The following is a 24,467-nucleotide window of genomic DNA, read 5'->3' on the forward strand; positions in this document are numbered from 1 at the left end:
ACAACATTTTCAACACACACACACACACACACACACACCACACACACACACACACACAACACACACAGCCACACACACAGCACCCACACAACAACACCAACACACACACACACAACACACACACACACACACACACACACACAAACCACAACACACACACACACACATTCACCCTGCATTGCACAAGCCCAGAAGCACTGGAGAATAGTGGGCCTCATTGGCTTTCCAAGTCACTGCCAGCAAATAGCCTAACGCCATAATGAACGAAGGTTTTAATCATGAGTAGCGCTGTTCCCGCCCTGACGTGTCTTCGTCGAACTGTGGAAGTTTATTTTAGTGGTGAAAGTCACCGCTCAATCATTTTAACGTTCAAACTGCTCGCAGGTATTAGCAGGTTCACGGTGCACGCGAAGGTTGTTTTGGATGACACCATGCTTCATCATGTTGGTGCAAGGATCTGAACACATGCATGGTGCGCCAAGAATGTACAGAGATAGAAAGAGATTGTTGGTGTCTTTAAATGCCAAAAAAGCGGCTCCCGACGGGGGCTTTGGGCAGCGGTCCTAGAGCATGTGCACTCTAAGGATGCTGGAGGGGCGTTCCTACCAGACCCTGTTCGATTCCAGGGCTGGTATCACAATACGTGCCGTGATTGGGAGGGTTTTTTCCCCCAACATGGAGGCGGAGAGCACAATTGCCCCAGCATCTCCGGGTAGGTTTGGCGAAGGGGGTATAGGCCGTGTCATTGTAAATAAGAATTTGTTCTTAGCTGACTTGCCTAGATTAAAAAAGGTTACAGTTTAAAAAATGAAGTCGGTAGTGATCACGTTCTACGTAGTTAAGATAGCCTAGGAGGTTAATTTTAAGGAGACCTTCGTTGTTGCATCCTCGCCACAGCGGTTACTATTGCCTCACAAATACTCTGAAGAGTGAGGGAGAAGCTGAAGAGGAGTTTTAAAGTGGACAATTCAATGAGAGAAACCTTCTCTTTTTTCGATAGTGTTCCGGAGGACAGGCTCTTCATTGCCAGACAAATATGTCGAGGGGTGCTTCGCAAACCACAGCTTCAGGGTCTTATAAGCTGGAAAAAAGTGTTAGGTTTGACAGACGGACAGCCGTTTATCTGTCCTGCTGATTGCTCTCGTTCTCTCGTTCGTGTGGTGTGTGTGGTGTGTGTGTGTTGTGTGGATGTTGTGTGTGTTGTGTCGTGTGTTGTGTGTGGATTTTGCTGTGTCGTGTGAGGATCTGTGTAGATGTGCAGTGTGTCGTGTACGTAGGGTGTGTGCTGTTGCTGTTGTGTGTGTGTGTGTGTGTGTGAGTGTTGTGTTGTGTGTGATAGTGCTGTGTTGTGGTATGTGTGTGTGTGTGTGGTGTGTGTGTGTGTTATGATGTCATGCTGATCGAGGGATCGTCTAGGTTGCCCATGAGGAGGGAGGCCTTGGAGAAGGCCTTGTGAGGTTTCCGATATAGGAGAGCAGAATGTGGCGGAACGAATTGTGGAGATGACAGAGCTGTGGGTTGTTTGGCTCGGCCTGGGCAGTATGACATCAAGCAGGGCTCACTTCCTGAGGATCCATCACACTGACCAGTATCAGGTTTTTCTGTTTGAAGCTGCACCACAGACTGATAGCTCTTGGCACATCACGGAAAGTTCTCAGCGTGTCTGTTGCGCGTGTGATACTCATTGCTGCGATGTCCTGTCACAATCTATTTCACATTAGCACTCCAGCTCTACATGACATCTGCTCTTGGCCGACGTGGACTGAGAGTACCCAGGTGTTGATAGTAGGGGTAGTCTGTTTCCCCTTTCCCTCAGTGCAGGCCCAAGGAGGGACTCATCTCTCATTCAGATTTGCACTTTTCCACTGAGCCTGGTGTGTCTGGTCGTTGTCTTTTCAATGTAATTTCCTGCTCTCTGAGGATATCTTAAACGTCTGGTATGAGGATGACCGAGAGCGACACGACGTGTGTGTGTGTGGTGTAACAGACGTTTTGCGCGCCTGTTAGCGCGTACCCATTCCTCCATCTTAGCTCACATCGAGGCTCGAACCCCGGACCTCTGCTTTGCTAGCACACCGCCGGGTGAGCAGGCGCGGACCTTGGCGGGGGGCAGGGGGGGGGGATGAGCTCACTCATCTGCAAGACGTCACCAAGAGGCGGACCGCCCCGGGGAGCCCAAGCACCGAGGCTCCCGACGCCCCGCGTGGACCGCCCTCGCCAAGAAAGCATGCATCACCACGTCCGATGCAACCGAAAAAGTGAACACCGATTCAACGCTGTTGCAAGTGCCACACTTCATCGCTGAGGAGAGAAAGGTTTCAGGGCACATTCCCGACTGCGCTACATTTAGTGCGGTTGGTGTGCCGTGCCTTGGGTGTTCTGCTTGCATGTCCCCAAATCAAATCACAATTTTATGGTCAAGCTTGTGGCGCGAAGAGGCAACCAGAGAAGTGGCCGGGCGGTTGGTGGGTGTGTGACGTAGTGTGTGTGTGTGTGTGTTGTGTGTGTGTGTTGTGGTGTGTGGTGTGTGATTGTGGGCGATTCCAAAAGCACGTCTGACTGGCAGCCAGGTAAGTGTCGTGTGGTGTTACGTGGTCTCGGTGTGTGGAGGACGGCGCACGGGCGAGTATGGCCAAGCCCATTCCCGACTCTGGGGCGAAGCTGGGAGGGAGCAGGGCGACGGACAGCTGATAAGACTATCCAGAGCCAAGCTCGATCTATGTGGGTTAGACTGGGGTTTTTTGGGGAAGGGGACCCCTCTGCCGTGGTGCTTGCGCATTCCCTCATCTTCTTCGCCGAAAACAACAGAGTGTGTGTGTGTGTGTGTGTGTGTGTGTGTGTGTGTGTGTGTGTGTGTGTGTGTGTGTGTGTGTGTGTGTGTGTGTGTGTGTTTTTGTGTGTGAGGACACGGGCAGTATGGCCAAGCCCATCCCGACTCTGGGAGCTGGGGGGAGCAGGGCTGTAATTATCCAGAGCCAGTGATCTCAGTAGGTTAGCTGGGGTTTGGGGAATGTACCCCCCTCTCCCCTCTCCTCCCATCCTCCTCTCCTCCACTCCTCCATCACTCCTTCTCCTTTCTCTCTGCTAGCTATAATACAGTACTAGCCCACTTGTCTTTAGGCTATGTATGGCAGATATGTGACAGTATTTTCCAGTTTAGATTAAGTTAAACTCTCCTATAGGGATCTCATTCTATTTGTCACCTTCTCATGCACGGCCTGTGTATTTGTAGGGGTACGTCAGGGATGCAAACTAGTTACCTTTCGGCGAAATTCGCCGTTTTGAATCTAACATAGGTGGGCTACGTGATTCGTGTAGATCCGATGAGAAAAGTTTTGGGGGGGCTTTGGATCACTACTGGCTGTAGTAAGCGAACGAGTGCTGCTCATTTGGAGCAATACTGGCTGTATCCAAGGCTCAGCCAATCGTTCATATAACAGAATGCAGCGCAGCATGCGACTGAAGAGAGAAGAGACATCCGACTTGCTAGTTTCAGCATCAGCGTGCGCTCTTGAAAGACAGCGGAGAGTGGAAAGGCAGCTTGCCAGTTACAGCAGCGTGTTCCCTGAACGATAACGAAGAGGTAACGTTAGGTGAGAAGCCTGACCACGAAGACGGGGGTGAGAAGGTGATGAAGCGTACTTCATGAGCTGTAACTGAAAAACAACTGTTATTTGGAAAGTTTGAGGTGACGGAGAAAGTGAGGTGGAACAAGAACTGTTAGCATTGTTAAGAATCTTCCTAGCTGGATCAAATTTTCCGTTAGCTAGCCAGAGAAATGTTGAGCAACATTAGCCAATTTATCTGATCAAATGTTTGAGTTTATGAAAATTAGCTGTCTAATAAAGTCAGACAGCTAACGTTAGCTAGCTAACGTTACAACATCAGATGAGCTAACATTAGTAACCTAACCAATTCGCTACAGTATTAACTGGTATACGACTCCTTGTCGTTCCTCAGGTTCTAACGCGTTAGTTGCTTACTGGACCCTGGCAATCTGTGTGAAATATTAATCAGTTAACCAGCTAACGAACCTACCACTATCTGTTAACTAATGTTTTCCCTCTACAGTATGTGGATGAATTTGACAGTAACACTGTGTGTGTGTGTGTGTGTGTGTGTGTGTGTGTGTGTGTTGGTGTGTGCTGTGTGTGTGTGTGTGTGTGTGTTGTGTGTGTGTGTGTGTGTGTGGTGTGTGTGTGTGTGTGTGGGTGTGTGTGTGTGTGTGTGTGTGTTATGTGTGCGTGAGGGGATTATACATTTTTTTACTCAGTGAACGTTATTTTTGCATACACGTAGCCTTGTGCACTTGATCAATGTCTACTATAGTGGCCACTGAAATAGAGCAAAAATAGAATGCCTGTTTGTTTCATTCTACTTTAAGATGTTTTTTCCCCAATGCAATATAAGATGTGTGGTAACAAGTGTTCTATTATAAAGGCTGTCATGGTAACAAGTGTTCTGTTATAAAGGCTGTCATGGTAACAAGTGTTCTATTATAAAGGCTGTCATGGCTAACAGCAATATTAGTGTCTTGTTTTTTCTCAAGACTTGAGTGTCATTTGCAGTAAAGTCTAGGCAACAATAGCTTTCTTAAATTTTTTTAGCTGTGAGTTAGGTTTACATGAACCACTTTATATTTTACACACAGAGACTGATCATGTAGATCATGCATTTCCCCCTAGCAGGGATTTTTTGCATGTTTCAGTGCAAAAAAAAAAGAAAGTTTCACCTGTTTGGGCCCTCACCAGTTTGCATCCCTGGTACGTTCAGTGTAGATAGTGTTTTGCAGGGTTGGAGTTATGCAACCCCTGCCGTAAAATGGTAATTATCAGCCTTCTCACCTTGAGCCAACCTCTCAATCCACCTCATCACGGGATGTCTCTGCACGTACCTCAGAAACCGTGCCAAAACCGCTAGTAACATTAAATACATTTTATTAGCATACTTCACCCTCTCTCTCTCTCTCTCTCTCTCTCTCTCTCGTTCTCTCTTCTCTACACTCTCTTAGAATAAAAGGGTTCCAAATGGGTTCTTCGGCTGTCCTAATAGGAGAACACTTTTTGGTTCCAGGTAGAACCCTACCTGGAACGAAAAGGGTTCTACCTGGAACCAAAAAGGGTTCTCCTATGGGAACAGCCGAAGAACTAAGAGTGCATCTCTCTCTCTCTCTCTCTCTCTTTCTCTCTGTCTTGGCTCCATATGCACTTCATTAAATTTACTTTGAAGTGACGATGACATCATCAGCTGCCTGTTATTTTTTAGGGGGCTGCAGGGTTTCCATGGAAACTTTGATGTCATCACATCCATGCAGACTTGTTTTTGGGGAAACCACAGTGCAGCCGACATGTGGTAAAGAGAGAGAAAAGGGCTTTTGTTTTGGAAGGATCAGCAGGTTTGTCAACGGGCTGTCTCGGTGGACGAAAGCCAGCAGGTATTCTATCTTTTCCCAGGAGACAGGAGAGGCAGCCAAGGCATTCCTTCGCTCTCTTCCTCCCTCCTAGTGAGAGTGCTCTGTCCATCCCTCAGTCAGAGGTCTGGGGCACGTTCAGTAGGCAAACGTTATGGAACATTGCCGATGGAAATATCATGAATAGAGCTGGCGTGATCCCTTACTTATCAGAGAGCCATGTTTGTTCATATACAGTATTTTGGTCTGAACGTTCCACGATGTTGTGCCCTGCTAAGTGTATGCAGCTCTGGGCCTGTATTCACACAGCATCTCAGAGTAGGAATGCTGATCTAGGATCTGTTTTTCCTACTCTGAGACGCTTCGTAAAGACAAAGAGGTGTTTGCATGGCACTTGCTCTGGCTGAGGAGGGCTTGTTTAGGACAGAGACGAGTGCTGGCCTCCATGTGAACACTGGGAGTTTTAATGGGAGGTTGAGTGCAGAGAGAGAGAGAGAGAGAGAGAGAGAGTGGACAGACATGTTTGTGTACAGTTTTAATAGTGTAGTGACGCAGCCCTGCTCTGTGGGCAAGCTTCAGGGCTCCTTGTTAATGTTCACAGCTCAAAACCATTAGTTGGAAGAGAAATTACAGGGGACATAGTAATGGGGTTTAGCCTGGCACCCTCTGAAGAGATGAATAATGTTGACCCTACATGCAGATTACTATACTTACTAACTTCATCTTAATGGGCAGACTACGTAAACATAAATGGTACGGTAGATCAGTCTTTACACGATGGACACTGATGGCTAACGAGCAGCAATAGTTCCGGTGCTTGGGTTTTTCATCACTGGTGCAAATCACGGTTTCGCTTGTGTTAGCATCTTTCGAATTTCAGAAAGGGGAGGGGACATTCGGCCCGTAGACTTAACCGCAAAGAGAGAGGGTGGAGCTCCTCATTACGGTTCCGCTCCTGGTTCTAGCATCTCTTCTCTTAACACGTACAGGCCCAGAACTTCATTTAGTAGCTGACCAATTACGCAAGACTTTAGTTCTGGGTTAACCAAGGTTATTACTAACTTAACGAATCAACCGTTTTGATAATATGTTGACTGATATATTGACGTGTTGAAGTCAAGAATAGAATAGCAAAGGTACTGTAGCTACTGACCTGCTTCCAGTACTCTGAGGTCAGAGGTCACCATACTTTACCCCTCACAACACACAACCTCTTTCCTCTGTCTTCTCTTACTGATCCCCAGACTGACATGGAATCGAAATCTTGACTATTTCTGCTCCTAAAAACTGAATCCATGCCACATTTCACTATTGTTTCACTAACAGTGTGGACTCGGGTTTGGATTCCAAGGCTAACTGAAATTCTGTGTGAAGACTTGATGTAGCACACAGAGTATCTCTGGGTCCCACTATCTGTATAGCATCAACGAGAGTTGGTCATGTATTACACATATTATACGGTAAGTGTCATCATGTCATATGCGGCCCAACACAATTCCCTGAAATGAAGCCAGAGTAGAGTGTAGGAACAGGCGTGTGACTATGCATGCGTCATGCTTTTTTTGTCTCTCTGACTTCCTGCTTTTGTCTCACTACTACTTGATTGCGCAATACCTAACTTATCCGCTATCAGGGATCTCAGTTTTACATCAAAAGAGCCCTTCCTTCAGCAGCCCGGTGAGGTCCAGAGCTGAACCACGAACCGCAAACATCCGTGAGTTCATTTCGTCACGCGTCATTAACCACTCTTCATTGGGCCCCTCTCTCTCCATACTACACTGATAAGGCTGAAAGCAAGCAGAAACACAGCTGACTAGAGTGCTAGACGGTTAGGGATTCAAGTACAATAACAAACACTTGTTGTAGATAGGCAGAGCACAACAACGTCTGTGTACTCCCCTGGTTCGTCCCACTAATCAGGTCCGACATTTACAAGTGTCGAGTGGTGCTGCATCATGACTGACGTCACCCCAGGAGCTCAATCATATTATTCCTTATGAAAACACAGACAGAAACAGCTGCTCTTGGCCCAGCGACTTTGTTTGGAGAATGGCAAGTGGATTTTGCTCATTACCAGCCCACTAATACATTTTTAAGTATCGGTGAAGTAAATGTATTTGCCATGATTTACCCAGATATTCAATTAACACACATTGACAGGATAGGAGTTGTTGGGAGTTCTCTTCCTTCTCACCCCTGCAGATCTAGCCTGGTTAAAGCAGTCTGAATGCTGCTTTAACATTGAAGCATGCATGAGAGCACCAGCTGTTCCGGACAGCTGTGTGATCACACTCTCCGCAGCCGATGTGAGTAAGACCTTTAAACAGGTCAACATTCACAAGGCCACTGGGCCAGACGGATTACCAGGACGTGTACTCCGAGCATGCGCTGACCAACTGGCAAGTGTCTTCACTGACATTTTCCACCTCTCCCTGTCTGAGTCTGTAATACCTACATGTTTCAAGCAGACCATCATAGTCCCTGTGTCCATGAAAGCGAAGGTAACCTGCCTAAATAACAACCGCGCGTAGCACTCACGTCGGAAGCTATGATGTGCTTTGAAAGGCTGGTCATGGCTCACATCAACACCATCATCCCGGAAACCCTAGACCCACTCCAATTCACATACCGCACCAACAGATCCTCAGATGACACAATCTCAATCGCACTCCACACTACCCTTTCCCACCTGTACAAAAGGAACACGTATGTGAGAATGCTGTTCATTGACTACAGCTCAGCGTTCAACACCAAAGTGCCCACAAAGCTCATCACTAAGCTAAGGACCCTGGGACTAAACACCTCCCTCTACAGCTGGATCCTGGACTTCCTGACGGGCTGCCCCCAGGTGGTAAGAGTAGGCAACAACACATCTGCCATGCTGATCTTCAACACAGGGGCCCCTCAGGGGTGCATGCTTAGTCTCCTCCAGTACTCCCTGTTCATCCACGACTGCGTGGCCAAGCACGACTCCAACACCATCATTAAGTTTTCTGACGACACAACGGTGGTAGGCCTGCTCACCGACAATGATGAGACAGCCTATAGGGAGGAGTTCAGAGATCTGTGTCAGAGGAAGGCCCCAAAAATTGTCAAAGACTCCAGTCACCCAAGTCATAGACTGTTCTCTCTGCTACCACATGGCTTCTACCCCCAGGCCATAAGACTGCTGAACAATTAATCAAATGTCCACCCAAACTATTTACATTGACCCCCCCCCCCCCTTTTGTTTTACAGTGCTGCTACTCACTGTTATTATCTATGCATAGTCACTTTACCCCTACCTACATGTACAAATCCCTGACTAACCTGTACCCCGCACATTGACTCGGTATTGTAGACTGTGGTCCCTGTGGTAGCTGGCTGTCTCAGCCAGGCAGACTTACTAAGCCTGGGGTATGAGGAGGGAGGGAATTAGGGATGGAGGGAGGAGGGACAGTCTATATGCCATCATATATCACCCCCCAAACCCCCTGTGTTTACAGTAAACAGTGGGGTGGAATGTAATATGAATTTGTGTCTGGTCCGCCTGATCTCATCGGTGATGGTGGTGCAGGGCATGTTTGGTCTGTCAAGCATTGTGCCCCCCAACCCAGCCAGACCCCCACTCACTCACTCACTCTCAATCTGATATGGAATGTTTGTTCTGCTAGGGTCCTGTTACGCGGGGGAGGGGAAGAGAAGAGGGGTGCAGCCCTTCACGCCTTCACTCACCAGGCTCAAACCCAGCTTTTTACGCTACCCACTTTGACAATACAATTTGATCAATAGTTGTTCACATCACACTACAACTATACAATGGAATGCTCACAGAGACAGGCCTTTCCACTACTTAAAATGTCCATTCACAATTTTGTTCACAGATTACCTGAAGTCAGTCATTATCTTGCCCGTAAATCTCTCTCTCATTAAAAGTAATCTCACAAGTTTATTTGTCCTGTCTTATCTCTCTTATCTTGTCAGCCACCTATAATAATACCGATTAGAGAAAGAGAGAGGGAGGGAAAAGAGAGAGGCTTGGGGGGAGGAAAAAGCATCAGTTTCCCCCCTGATGTATGACACAACTGCTAAATGAGAGAAACAGCCAGCGTGATTGACAAGACTGGAACCAAGAGAAATGAGATCAGCGAGAGAAAGACAGAGAGAAAGAAGTCTTTATTCTTTGAACTTTTGTGAGTGTAATTGTAACTGTAAATTTTGTATTGTTTATTTCACTTTTGTTTATATCTGTTCACTTGCTTTGGCAATGTAAACATATGTTTCCCATGACATAAAGCGCGAGAGAGAGAGAGAGAGAGAGAGAGAGAGAGAGAGAGAGAGAGCGAGAGAGAGAGAGAGAGAGAGAGAGAGAGAGTGAGAGAAGTAGAGAGAGAGAGAGAGAGAGAGAGAGAGAGAGAGAGAGAGTGAGAGAGAGAGAGAGAGAGAGAGAGATGAGAGAGAGAGAGAGAGAGAGAGAGAATGCTGATTGAACGTCCTGCTGTTAGAAGTTCACTTGGTGAGAGAGTGACACAAATACACTAGGAGGAGGAGAAAGAGGAGGAAAGGAAAGGAAAGGAAAAGGGGATACCTAGTCAGTTGTACAACTGAATGCCTTCAACTGAAATGTGTCTTCCGCATTTAACCCAACCCGTCTGAATCAGAGAGGTGTGGGGAGGAGATGTGGGAAGGGGAAAGGCAACACAGATGATTCCTTTCAACAGTTCACAGAGTGCTGGGAGGGCTCTGTTCACAAACACAAACAGACCCAGCAGAGCCACAGAACAGCAACACAATTAGACCCAACCAAATCATGAGAAAACAAAAAGATAATTACTTGACACATTGGAAAGAATCAACAACAAAAAACAGAGCAAACTAGAATGCTATTTGGCCCTAAACAGAGAGTACACAGTGGCAGAATACCTGACCCAAACTTAAGGAAATCTTTGACTATGTACAGACTCAGTGAGCATAGCCTTGCTATTGAGAAGGCCACCATAGGCAGACCTGACTCTCAAGAGAAGACAGGCTATGTGCAGACTGCCCACAAAATGAGGTGGAAACTGAGCTGCACTTCCTAAACTGCCAAATGTATGACCATATTAGAGATACATATTTCCCTCAGGTTACACAGATCCACATTTTTTTTATTTTTTTTATTATTGGGTGAAATACTACACTGTGCCATCACAGCAGCAAGATGTGTGACCTGTTGTCACAAGAGAAGGGCAACCAGTGAAGAACAAACATACAACCCATATTTATGTTTATTTATTTTCCCTTTTGTACTTTAACTATTTGTACATAATATGACATTTGAAATGTCTTTATTCTTTAGGAACTTTTTTGTGAGTTTAATGTTTACTGTCAATTATTTATTGTTTATTTCACTTTTGTTTATTATCTATTTCACTTGCTTTGGCAAGTGAATGGTTTCCCATGCCAAGAAAGCCCTTAAATTGAATTGAATTGAACTAAAGAGGAAATCTAGCCTCCCTCCCTCCCTCCCTCCCTCCCTCCCTCTCTCCCTCTGTATTCCTGCTCCCTCCCCCTGACCAGTAGAGAAGAAGGAGATTAACCTGAGTGAGTGTGTGAGAGAGAGGAGTGTTTTAAAGCAGTGTGCCGGGCAGAGCAGAGCAGACATTCATAGCTGGCCAGCGCTGAGGGGGAATACTATACCGGAGCTCCAGAGGTGAACTTAGGTATGGGTTACTACTATCTCTCTCTGTCTCTCTCTCTGTCTCTTTCTGTCTCTGTCTCTCTCTCTGACACGCACACACACACACTATACACTCACTGAAACTAAGTTACAATTACCTCACTGGTTTAATTCACAACAGCCTTGTCACATGCCTGGCTTCCACACAGATTGTCATTTTACTCTTCTACTGATTCACTTCACTTATTTTAGAGTCTGTCATGTTTGAATGGTGTTTGCTTTTTGATAGACCTCAGTACTGTCATTCGGAGCAGGCTTGTAAAAGTGAGCTTTCACTCTGCAGGATAGAGGATACCCTGAGGGATTTCCTGGGACAGATGGGATCTGAAAGGTTCAGCTGCAGCTGACAAGACTGACTTCTCCCAAATCTCCATTCAAAGTGGATGTGTCTGAGACACAGACAGGAGGAGTAGTGTGGAAGGAGCAGCCCCAGAGAGAGCAGATAAGACCCAGTGAGGAACACAGGGACTGGAGGCAGTGGAGCAGAGATGGACGCAGGTCCTCTGACAGCCGAGAGAGAGGGCTCCTCTCCGGAGGGCGAGACGGTGTGCGCTGCGCTCGCCCGCTACGAGGCCACACTGAGGGATGCCGTGTGTGAGATCCACGTGGACGTGAGCGCCTTCAAGCAGGGTGTGGAGCGTCGTCTGGAGGAGGCGACGGCCCACCCCAGCGAGGGCCCCCTAGGCCGGGCTGTGGCGCAGCTGCAGCAGGAGAACCGGCAGCTCCGGAGCCAGTTGGAGGCCCTTACCCGACAGGTAGAGCTCCTCACTGGGACAGTGTGCGACAGAGGTGCCCTGATGACTAACAACAACAACAACCACCACCAGCACCAGCTAGCGTCCATCCAGGCCCAGACACACAGCAGCAGCCAGGAGAGGGCGAGCCCCCGGTCCCCCTCCACCTCCCCTACCAGCCCTGCTGGTGGCCCCAGCATGGGAGCCCTGACCGGGTCAGCCTCGGGCTCAGCCTCCAGCCCCACTGCCGCCCGCTTCTCCAGCCGAGCTACCTTCGCTGTTTCCAGCAAGACTAACGTGAGTAGCCTTATACAGTGGGGAGACTGGGTTGGGGTTATGGCGAACATAGATACATTAGAGCAGTAGACTATGTCATGAATCTCCAAAACTCTAGAATGGGGTGAGAATGGCAGCCATCTTGGTCAGGGATAAATGAAAGTGTTGTATTTGACTCTGTGGTGGTGACTGTATGTGGATCTGAGAGACTATCAAGATTGTGCAATGATTCATCCAGAGTGTGTCTAAACTAAATCATGATATGGGGGTTGAACAGACATTCTTGAACATGTCACAGGGATGATGTCAGAGCTTTCACAGCGGTGGGGAAACTCGGTCATGTTCAACTTAATATTTAGACACGTAAGCAGAGTAGATACCAGATGAAAGCAATCAGGATAATTTCCCATCCCTGAACATTTTTGGTAGAAGTAATTGCTTATTTTAATGTCCGTCCAGCCTCTGCAGTCTGAGAAGGAAGCTGTTCTCCTGGCATTAGACCTCTCTTTCCTGAGTGTGATATATCATCATGGGAAGAGTCTTTCTCTCTCTCTCCCTTTTTCTCTCTCTCTCTTTCTTTCTTTCTTTCGCTCTCTCCCTTTTTCTCTCTCTGCTGTGAATGGTTATTTTGCACTCATATACTGCTATCCAGTGGTGGAGAAAGTACTCAATTGTCATACTTGAGTAAAAGTAAAGATACCTTAATAGAAACTTACTCAAGTAAGTAAGTGAAATTCACCCAGTAAAATCCTACTTGAGTAAAAGTCTAAAAGTATTTGGTTTTAAATACACTTAAGTATCAAAAGTAAAAGTATAAATAATTTAAAATGCCTCATATTAAGCCAACCAGATGGCACCATTATCTTATTTTTTACATTTACGGATAGCTATGGGGCACGCTCTAACCCTCAGACATCATTTACAAACTAAGCATTTGTGTTCAGTGAGTCCACCAGATCAGAGGCAGTAGGCACGACCAGGGGTGTTCTCTTGATAACTGTGTGAATTAGGCAATTCTCCTGACCTGCTAAGTAGGAGTAAAGGAGTAAAAGGAGTAAAAGGAGTAAAAAGTACATTATTTTCTTCAGGAATGTAGTGAAGTAAAAGTAAAAGTTGTAAAAAATGCCTGTAAAGTACAGATACCCCAAAAAACTGCTTAAGTAGTACTTTCAACTATTTTTTACTTAAGCACTTTACACCACTGCTGCTATCATGTTGCTGACAACATGTTGCTCATGAATCTTCTCCCACTATACTCTTTGTTGAGTGGCACCACAGCTTGCGCAACATTTTAGAATGGATTCAATCGTGTTCCTCAGATTTACTAGCAACAAATATAAACACAGTGCATTGTTTCTTACTTATCTCTATCCGGACTGTCATTGCGACATTTGACTAACATGTGAGGGACTGAAAGACAAACACGTGTACTTTGTTACAGTTGATGAGAAGCTAATGCTGGCATAGTTGGTCAGTTCTAAGGTCCAGTACAGTTTGACACTTGTTGATGAAGTTTGGGTGGGAACTCAGTGATAAGTCTGGGAACGTTATCATCTCAGTTCTTGGTGTATTGTAAACCACAGTAGTGTCTGTTTTAAAAGTCCAGAGGTTTCTCTTGACTGTATCCCAACACAAGGCCCCTATGGCTACGCTGCTTTGGAAACTACAACGCTTACATTCATCTTTCATAAGGTCTATATTCCGATTTTCACTTGATTTGATTCCCAGTCTTTCCTCTCAGCTCTGAGGTCCTTTGTTGTGTATTTGGTTGTAAACTCACAGCTGCTTTCTGTAGCAAACTGACCCTTGACAGTCTGGCACAGATGTTGACTGTTAACTGTGACTGCTCACACACAGCCATAGACACAACAAACGCAGACACACACACATACGCAGGTGCCCACACACACACAAACACAAACACAAAAACATGTATGCAAATGAGTGATGTCATACGCCTCATCTTAACAAAGTATGTTGTGAACCATCTGAGGATTCTTATCTGATGTAAATATGTAGGTTAGTATGAAACAGAAGTCCTTTGTTTCTCATAATACATTGTTGGAGATCCCCTTTTCGTGGCCAAAACTTTTTTCTCCAATTTCTCCAAATTTCCGAACAACCAGACAGAGATTAGATCATAATACTGTAGAAAACAGTGAGTTCCTCATGTGAGTTCCTCATCTATTGATCCAACGCAAATCTATTCATTGGTGTGTGTGTGTGTGTGTGTGTGTGTGTGTGTGTGTGTGTGTGTGTGTGTGTGTGTGTGTGTGTGTGTGTGTGTGTGTAAATCGAATCTAATCCGGAACTCAACAGGGAAACGCTATCCTATTCAGATTTCCCCTACAGCCACATCTACACCTTTCAGCCTCAATGGCCATGTCTACACTAGACACTTACATCGGACTTCTGCTATCAGAGTACGAAGATCGCATTGAAAAGACAGGTGTAGACGCACAAAAGTCGCTTTGTGGTCGGATTGTGTTCAGATCTCCCAGACCACCTCAGGAGGTGGTCAGGGACGGATTGTGTGCGGATTTCTCCTCGGTCTGGACACAATCAGGCTATCGAAAGCGCATACAGTTGGCGACGTCAACAGCTCTCCGCCCACAAGTCTCCAGAAAAAGTGTGTTTTGGGAGTGCAAGGCAACGTTTTTCACTAAACGTTGGATGGAATACATTCCTAGCGTGTGAGGAACGAGTTGGCTGACCTCATAAATGCTACCTAGCTAGCTTATTTAGAAGGGGAAAAAAAATAGCTTGGCAAGAGTTATGCTAACATGTTAGCAAACGCTTTAGCTTTGCTAGATAGCTTGCTGGCTAGTTTCAGAGGTGAGCTGGCTAGTTAGCTTCAGTAGTTGGCTACCACCATCAAGTTGTTGTTGTTGTGTTATCAGATTTAGCCTGTTCCACCGTTTGCAGAATGCATACTGCATTTAAATATAGTGCGGGGAAAGGAAATCCGGACACAATGTGGAGACGGTAGACACATTTAAATGTAGGCCTAGATGTGTTCGGAACTCCATGACCAGAACTCCATGACCAGAACTCCATGACCAGAATACAAAATCTGCATGAACTGTCAAGTCGAGACACAGCCAACGAGAGATAGAGAGAGACTGTACAGAGACTGTATGCTGACCTCATAAAGTCAGATGGGGCTGTTTCAGCAGGTCTGAGGGAGGGAGCTGATTGTGCTGAGGACCTCCAGGCACATCTGAAGATGGTTTTGCAGCCCTGGAGTTAAGCGTCACCTTACTGAAAGAGCACAGCCAATTGGGATGTGTGCGGGCCTGCCCTGGGCCTGCACTTTCACTATAGGGTTGCTTACAGTACGTCTCCACCTGTGCTCGACTGTGCCTTGGACACCTGACACTCTGATGCAGATATGAGTGTCTCTCTCTCTCAATCTCTTTATCTCTTTTTTTCTCTCTTTAACTCCCCACCTCTCTCCCCCTCTCTCTCATGAGCAGAGCCTCTATAGAGCCCTCTGGTCCTAACTGGGCCCTGTTTTTCTTGAGTCTTACTTGGCTGAGCACAGTTCATCACAAGTTCCCCTCAGTCCCTTCTAGCACACACCAGCTCTCCCAGAGTCTGAGGAGGACAGGCAGTGGGTTTCACTGGGATCTTTGATACTCCTCTTCAGAGAGAGATCTGTTGAAGCTAGGAGCCTCTACCACTGTGCTGGTTAGTGCTGCTGCTCTGACAATACTAGACAGGAATCCTCCTCCTCCTCCCCCATCCTACACCTCCTCCTCCTCCTCCCTCCTTCTCCTCCCCCTCCTCCTCTTCCTTCAACCTCCTCCTCCCTACTCTTCCCTATTCCTCCCCCTCTTTTCCTTCTCCTCTTCCTCCTCAGTCTGTCCGGTCTCTGCCGAGGAGTCACACAATGCTGCCTGTTGCCAATTACTCCAACATAGCTGTGGTCTCAAAGGACTATTGTGTCGACATTCTGCCTCATTTGAAGTACATTGACTGAGGAGGGGATTAGAGGAGAGGGTCACACAAGACCCAGCCATCCCCAGACTCCACACTCCTTCTCTGGGCTTCAGGAGTGAGTCAGGGCCCCCTCTTCCACTCCTCCATTCCCTCCTCTCATAGACCTCTTCACACCTGTTCCCTTGTAGCATGCGGTAGCATTCACACACAGGCATTCACAGACCACGCCTGCACACCTCAAACCTCACGTTCGCTGCGTTCCTCGGTGTACTCAAGTTGAAGAGAGAGCGGCTGTGCCCTGTTATAAGATGAACTGGATAGATTCCACCCAGGTCACAATGTTATCTTTGACAGTTAGTGTAACTACATAACACAGGACCACAGTGTGAAACCTTAGGTCCCTCACTGTCCTGCCCTGTCCCTGCCCTGGGCTGGGTTGTGTTCATGTGGGCTGTGTGTGTGTCTTCTCTCAGACTGAGGCATCTCCAGGCCATGTGAACCGAAAGGAGGGGAGGGGTGGGGGGATAAGACGAGTGTGTGAGGCGTTATCAGTGGAAACTCCGCCAGAGCACGCTCACACTATCACCGTGAGTGAACACAGACACACACCTCACACATACAAACACATACTGTTATAGAGTACACACAGAGAGGACTTCTAAAGAGGAGCAGAGCACTCTAAAGTCCTATTATCAAGACTCCTAAAATCAGCTGACAGCTGACAACCAATCCTCCCTGTCACTGCTACACGTAAAATCCCTCACACACACAACACACCACCGTCATATACTCTCTCCACTCCCTACAATACAGGACCCCGACTCCCACTATTAGCATTACTTAACCTCTGTCTCCTGCACTGCTGCTCAAACAGGCAATTTACTAACAGACTGCTCGGTTTATGTTGCAGTGCCGTGGGTGTGTGTTCGTCACAGTCTAGTATAGTCTGATGGATAGACTGTATGAGTGAGGAAAAAGTACCTATTCTGATCATTGGCTCGCGATGTGCACGTACAGTGGCAAGAAAAAGTATATGAACCGTTTGGAATGATCTGCATTTCTGGATAAATTGGTTCTAAAATTAGATCTGATCTTCATCTAAGTCACAACAACAGACAAACACAGTCTGCTTAAACTAATACACACAAATTATTGTATTTTTCTTGTCTATATTGAATACATAATTTAATCATTCACAGTGTAGGTTGGGAAAAGTATGTGAACCCCTAGGCTAATGACTTCTCCAAAAGTTAATTGGAGTCAGGAGTCAGCTAACCTGGAGTACAATCATTGAGATGAGATTAGAGATGTTGATCAGAGCTGCCCTGCCCTATAAAAAACACTCACAAAATTTGAGTTTGCTATTCACAAGAAGCATTGCCTGATGTGAACCATGCCTCGAATAAAAGAGATCTCAGAAGACCCAAGATTAAGAATTGTTGACTTGCATAAAGCTGTAAAGGGTTACAAAAGTATCTCTAAAAGCCTTGGTGTTCATCAGTCCACGGTAAGACAAATTGTGTAGAAATAGAGAAAGTTCAGCACTGTTGCTACTCTCCCTAGGAGTGGCCGTCCTGCAAAGATGACTGCAAGAGCACAGCGCAGAATGCTAAATGAGGTTAAGAAGAATCCTAGAGTGTCAGCTAAAGACTTACAGAAATCTCTAGAACACGCTAACATCTCTATTGACGAGTCTACGATACGTAAAACACAAGAATGGTGTTCATGGGAGGACACCACGGAAGAAGCCAATGCTGTCCATAAAAAAACATTGCTGCACGTCTGAAGTTTGCAAAAGTGCATCTGGATGTTCCACAGCGCTACTGACAAAATATTCTGTGGACAGATGAAACTAAAGTTGAGTTGTTTGGAAGGAACACACAACACTATGTGTGGAGAAAAAAAGGCACAGCACACCAACATCAAACCTCCTCCCACTGTAAAGTATGGTGAAGGGAGCATCATGGTTTGGGGCTGCTTTGCTGTCTCAGTGCCTGGACAGCTTGCTATCATCGATGGACAAATTAAGTTTATCAAGACATTTTGCTGGAGAATGTAACAGGCTGACTACACGCGTGCGCGAGCGTTGCAAAATACATTTTGAAATCTATGTTATTCAATTATTGCACGCACAACGCCCGCGCGCATCAACGAGCGTCTGCGTTGCCAAGGCTTAAAATCAGAAGAAGTCAGTTTTATTTGTGACGCATATCGCGCTGCAAGTCCTGCCTCTCCCATCTCCTCAATGGTTTATAGAAGCAGGTACCCACGTGCCATCTCCTCATTGGTTATACCCACATGGGTGATTGAAAGACGAACTGTGTTGCCGGTCGTCGTGGTAATACTATGAAAGTTTAGATGCCAATCACCATATAAGTTCAAAGAAGAAAAAGCCTGGAAGGAGGAGAGATGACTAGAAACGATTCGGTTGACCGTTTTATGTGTGGATTAATTGTCGGAGTAGAGGACCTTGTGCATTTCAGGTAAAATAACAACTCAATGTTTATATCCCAGGACAAATTAGCTAGCAACAGCAAGCTAGCTAAATAGGACAAATTAGCTAGCAAGTGCAAGCTAGCTAGCTAAATTGCCATAAATGTTTAATACTTTTCGACCTGTCCCCAAATTAATGCAATTGGTTCAGACGTATAATTGTTTGTGTGTTATTAGTTTAAGCAGACTGTGTTTGTCTATTGTTGTGACTTAGATGAAGATCAGATCAAATTTTATGACCAATTTATGCAGAAATCCAGGTAATTCTAAAGGGTTCACATACTTTTTCTTTCCACTGTATGCACACAGCAGTGGAGGCTGCTGAGGGGAGGACGGCTCATAATAACAGCCGGAATGGAGCGACTGGAATGGCATCAAACAAAATGGAAACCACGTATTTGACGTATTTGATACCATTCCACCTATTTCGCTCCAGCCATTACCACGAGCCCGTCCTCCCCAATTAAGGTGCCACCAACCTCCTGTGGCACACACACGCGTAAGTTGTGCAAGCATGCATACACGCACGTACACACAACCCCTCCCTCTCCCTACACGCACGCACACACACACACACACACACACACACACACACACACACACACACACACACACACACACACACACACACACACACACACACACACACACACACACACACACACACACAGTGCAAATGTGAGCTCTCTGTTGTTTTTATCACTCTAGTGGATGGTCCAACACACACCTCAGGAGTCAGATCAGCTCCACCTGGTTCCCTGTCCTCCATCCTCATCTATTCCACCAGCCAGGCTATTCTCTTCCATGGTGCCCAGAGGAATGCATCTTGACCTCACATCTCATACTCCTCTCCTGATGCGGCTCTTTGGCCAACCACAGGAGGTTGGTGGCACCTTAATTGTGGAGGATGAGCTCGTGGTAATAGCTGGAGTGGAATGAGTGGAATGGTATCAAATACATCAAACGCGTGGTTTCCATGTGTTTGATGCCATTCCACTTACTCCGTTCCAGCCATTATTATGAGCCGTCCTCCCCTCACCAGCCTCCACTGTGGCCAACATTGGGTAATCATCTGTTTCTCAGAGATTCAGATATGTGATCTTGCCCGGCATGGCATCATTGGCCCCTTCTTGCCCCCAACACCAGATCTCTCCACTCGGGCCCTTTAAAAGCGAGAAACATGATGGGAGCAACTCAGCAGCATCAAACAGCTCCGACTCAGCTTCTTTTCACTATTGAAATGGTCACATTCTCAGACAATGTCTTGGGAACTTAATTAGACCAGTGTATGCCTTCTACTTTACGTGCCAGAGTTGGAAGTTCCCATCACAAGTCTTTCAAGAGCTTGTGAGTGTGTACGTTCGTGCGTGTGTGTCTGTGTGCGTTCAAGCCTGTGTGTGTGCGTGCGTGCGTGCGTCTGTGTTTATCCCCATGATAAATACGCTTCACATTTCCAGCACAGCCACAGAGACTCCCCTCCCAAATTCATAGCTTTCCCACAATGGAGCAGGGTCTTTTCTTCTCTGCCTGTCTGTGTGTCCCCTGCCTGGGCCAGGCCATCCAGCCATCCAGCCCAGGGCTCCAGATTCCTGGCACAAACCCCTCAGCATGGCTATTAATACAGTGGAGCTCAGCCTGAGAGACAGACCCAGGGAGGGAGAGAAGAGAGAGAGAGAGAGAGAGAGAGAGAGAGAGAGAGAGAGAGAGAGAGCTTGAAACGAGAGAGAGCTTGAGCGAGAGAGAGATTGAGCGAGAGAGAGCTTGAGCGAGAGAGAGATTGAACAAGAGAGTGAAAGAGAGAGAGGCCAGGGTCAAGGGTGAAGGGGGATTGAGAGAGGCATGCGAGCCGGGCTGGGCTGGCCGCTCCCATCCAAGGCTGCCCCTGGCTCTCTTAATTACCTCCATACAATGCCCTGTATTTCCATCGCCGTGGTTACAGGTTAATAATTCACTGTTTAGTGGATGACCTCACCGCCCTCTACATTCATCGTTCTAGAGGGCCCAGGGCCCAGAATATATATTCTATTTCTACATTTGACATTTTCCAAACAGACAGACAAGAACAGCAAATGTATAGTACGAATTAGGGGTTTGTATTGGACTTGTGTGGTTTGACTCCACGCTTTTCATGCAGCCATACTGTATGGACTAGAGAGGGTAAGCGTCAGATCGGGGCATGTGTCCTATCACCTCTAACTGAACTGATTGAATCATCAGACAGCCGTATCATATCACCAGGTTTTATTGATTTGTTTTGGTGTTGGGAGGCTGGTATACCGATGTCTTCCACAGCTGGTGCCTTGTAACCCGAGAACAGACTACTAAACCTCTCAGATCTTGGAGATGTCAGAGTTCTTAGGTGCCAACTGCTGTGCTGTCCTGGGGAGTCGGGGAGACGGTCCCATCTCCCTTCCCTCACCCCCTCCCTCCCCGTCCCCCTACCCCAGGGCAGTTTCAACTTTATGTCTGACCCCCTGACCGTTCCGTAGCCAGCAGGAGAGATGGAGAGGGGGACAGACAGGACGGGAGAGACGGAGAGGGGGACAGACAGGACGGGAGAGACGGAGAGGGGGACAGACAGGACAGGACAGACAGTGTGTCACAGAAGGCTGCTCAAGTCATCATCACACTCTCTCACTGCAAATCTAAATAATGCAGAATGTGGTCACACATTCTCACACACTTTTTTCGTCCAAGGTGGCTCAGCAGTTCAGACGTCTTTTTCTGTTCCGTATTGTTCGTGTCCTGTATATATATATTTACACCTTTCTTCGCATATCTTTTATCTATTTTATTATCCAAGAACTCAACTACAAAAGCTTTCCTGCAAAAGCTTTCCTGCAACCCGCTTCACCAATTACAAAAAGTATTACTTACCTCAATCTGAAAATCCATCGTGGAAGCTAGCCAGGGGCTAATTCAGAACCTAGCCTGAAAGCTAACCGGAAGCTACTCCGATAGCTAGCCAGAAGCTAATCTGTAGCTGCCCCGAAATTACTCCGTTGATATGGCAGGGTGGTGTTGTTTGGTCCCACCAAAGAGCTATCTCATACTCTTGGTTTCTGTGCCCAACCGGCTGTGCCAACACTAACTGTCCATACATCCCACTCAACATCCCGGCCCAGTGTTGCTCTCACAAGCAGCCTCCATTGTTTCCCGTTCCATTCCACAACCATAGCAATGTTCCAAGAATGTCAAATATTGTCATCCCGAGAAACAGCTTGAATATCCTCATCTAATCGTCTTAAAAATCAACCGCTCATCGCACTCCCATCCCGACTGGACTTCACCTATGCTAACGGCTCTTTATTGAAAGTCACACAGCTTTAGGTGCCAATGACATGTCGAGCCTTGTACACACGCTGCCAACCCCCTGTCATTGAAACTTCATCGAAACTGCAAACTCCGATTTAATAACATCCACTTAGATTATCTTTGTGGTTTGACATCAAGCATTTCTATGGCACGAGAAGGATTCCCACCTCATGATATTTGGGCGCAGAGTCACATGGGACAGCTGTGATAAATCAGTTAAACCCATATGAATATCAGCCATGTGCCTGCTGGAGAGAACCTCACTTGGCCACTCTAGCCTTCCCCACTCTACTCACTCTCTACACACGTGTTGCCCTGATTGCTTTGATATTGTACTGCTGCTGAACCCAGGTTCAGGGGGGGGGGGGGGGAAGCGAGGAGGGAGGGGAGAGGGAGAGGGAGAGGAGAAAGGGGAACCGAGAGAGAGAGAGAGAGAGAGAGAGAGAGAGAGAGAGGAGAAGTAATGAGAGAGAGAGAGAGTAGAGAGGAGAGAGAGAGAGAAGAGAGAGAGAGGAGAGATAGAGAGAGGAGAGAGATGAGGAGGAGAGAGTGCAGAGAGAGACCACTAATTATCACCAAATCCAGAAAAGCACGCCGTTAAATTCTACAACCCACCTAAAAGGAGCGATCTCCGAAACCTTCCACCTAGACAAAGGCCAATCACCCTAACAGCAGGAGATGAACCTGGAGAAAGAGCCCTAAGCAAGCCTGGTCCAGTGGCTTCTGTTCACAACACACACAACCCACATGAGCCCCAGGACAAGCAGTCACAACATTAGACCCAACCAATCATCGAGAAAGAACAAAAAACACGAATAATTAACTTGCACACATTTTGGCGCAAAGAATTAACATAAAACAGAGCAAAACTAGTAATGCTATTTGGCCCTACAACAGTAGAGTACACCAGTGGCAGAATATCCTGACCACTGTGACTACCCAAACCTTAAGGACCTTTGACTATGTACAGCTCAGTGAGCCATAGCCTTGCTATTGAGCAAGGCCTGCCGTAGGCAGACAATGTGCTCTCAAGAGAAGCAGGCATGTCTCACTGCCCACAAACAATGAGGTGCCGAACTGTAAGCTGCACTTCCTAACCCCTCCAATGTATTGACATATTAGAGAGACCTATTTCCCCTCAGATACACAGATCCTACAAAGAATTGAAAACAAATACAAATTTTGATAAACTCCATATCTACTGGTGAAATTCCAGGCAGTGTGCCATACCACACAGCACAAGCAAGATTGTGACCTGTTCCAAAACGCCAAAAGGGCAACCAGTGAAGAACAAACAGCCCGATTGTAAATACATACCCATTTTATGCTTATTTCTTTTAACTTGTGTGCTTTAACCATTTGTCATTGTTAACATTACTACACCTGGTATAACCACTCATGCATCACAAGTATTTCGCAAATTTACATAAGATCGCATTTGATATGATGTGCTTATCCTTCTCGCCTTTTGAAAACTCCGAAGAGTTAATGTATAGTCGTTTCATTGACAAGTTTTGATTAACTAAATTTTTTGTTATTGCTTTATTGTCTTCGCTTATCACTTTTGCTCTATATTGCCAGAGAGGGCTTGTACATACCCGAGTTAATGGGACTGGTGGCCCACACGCGCGTGTAAGACGAACGTGACAGTGTGTTGCGTCACAGACTGCCGAGAGGTTGAGACGCCTCGTTGTAGAGATAGGTGAGACACATTGGGATTGGAAGATTCGAGAGAGGGACGGATGTGAAAGGTTTAGGTGAGTAGATTATATGAAAGAGGGCAGTAGGAGTATTGAGATGAGTATTAGGATAGAAGAAGCACGAGAGAGTTATGAAGAATGATTCAGATATAATGCACAGAAGAAAGAGCGTAACAAGAGAAGCAATCCATAAGTTGAGAGTAGTGATATGTAAGAGGAGTGTAGAATTAGACGCAATCATAGCGGGCAGAGAGAAGGAGAGAGAGAGAGGAGTATGGAAGTTCTTGACACGAGAGAAAAGAGTAGAGAGCTAAGACTATGGAGTGACGATATGGTACCTCGGTAGAGAGGTAGCGTAAAGAAGTAAACAGGTTCTATGACGAGCCTCACGAAAGAGAGAGTGAGTGGCAAGAGAGAGAACGAGCCAGAGAGATAGGATGAATAGAGAGAGTAGAGAGGAGGAGATGAGAGAGAGAGAGAGAAGCAAAGAGAGAGTATGACGCAGAAGGAGAGACGAGCAGGGTGATTGGTACTGTAGATTTAGTAGGTTGGGGTTACTTATGTCCCTCAAAGCTCTGGAACCATTTACTGCTATAGTTGGTTTAATGTCCTCTTGCCTTTCGCTCTAGGTGTCCTAGTTTGTTTGTGCCTTCTTAGGGATGCGAAAATTGGTGAAGCGTTCGAGCGGTTGCCTAGGAGAGCCTGGTTTTAGATGTGGTGTCGTGCCTCTATGGAATACAGCGAGTACTCGGAGTACCTTCGTCTTAAGACAAGAACCAAGATATAAATTGCAATGATGGAACTTAGAAGACTAAACACCACAGCGGACAGGGGGTTTTTCATTTCTTTGATTCAAGCCCTGCAGGCTTATTAAGACTGACCCCCCTCCCCCCCCCCCC

General features: G+C 46.6%; 1 protein-coding gene across 1 annotated transcript in view; it reads left to right on the forward strand.

Annotated features, from left to right (window-relative positions):
* The first annotated feature begins 10,981 nt into the window (after positions 1-10,981).
* The window catches only part of LOC111982515 (smoothelin-like protein 2), a 27,759-nt gene continuing 14,273 nt past the window's right edge, over positions 10,982-24,467 (forward strand). Inside the window, exons 1-2 of the mRNA XM_070434017.1 lie at positions 10,982-11,091; positions 11,392-12,139. Coding sequence (XP_070290118.1) covers positions 11,597-12,139 — 543 coding nt within the window. The 5' untranslated portion in view covers positions 10,982-11,091; positions 11,392-11,596. The remainder of the gene's footprint in view (positions 11,092-11,391; positions 12,140-24,467) is intronic.

This window comes from Salvelinus sp. IW2-2015, linkage group LG22, assembly GCF_002910315.2.
Source record: "Salvelinus sp. IW2-2015 linkage group LG22, ASM291031v2, whole genome shotgun sequence".
Lineage (NCBI taxonomy): Eukaryota > Metazoa > Chordata > Actinopteri > Salmoniformes > Salmonidae > Salvelinus > Salvelinus sp. IW2-2015.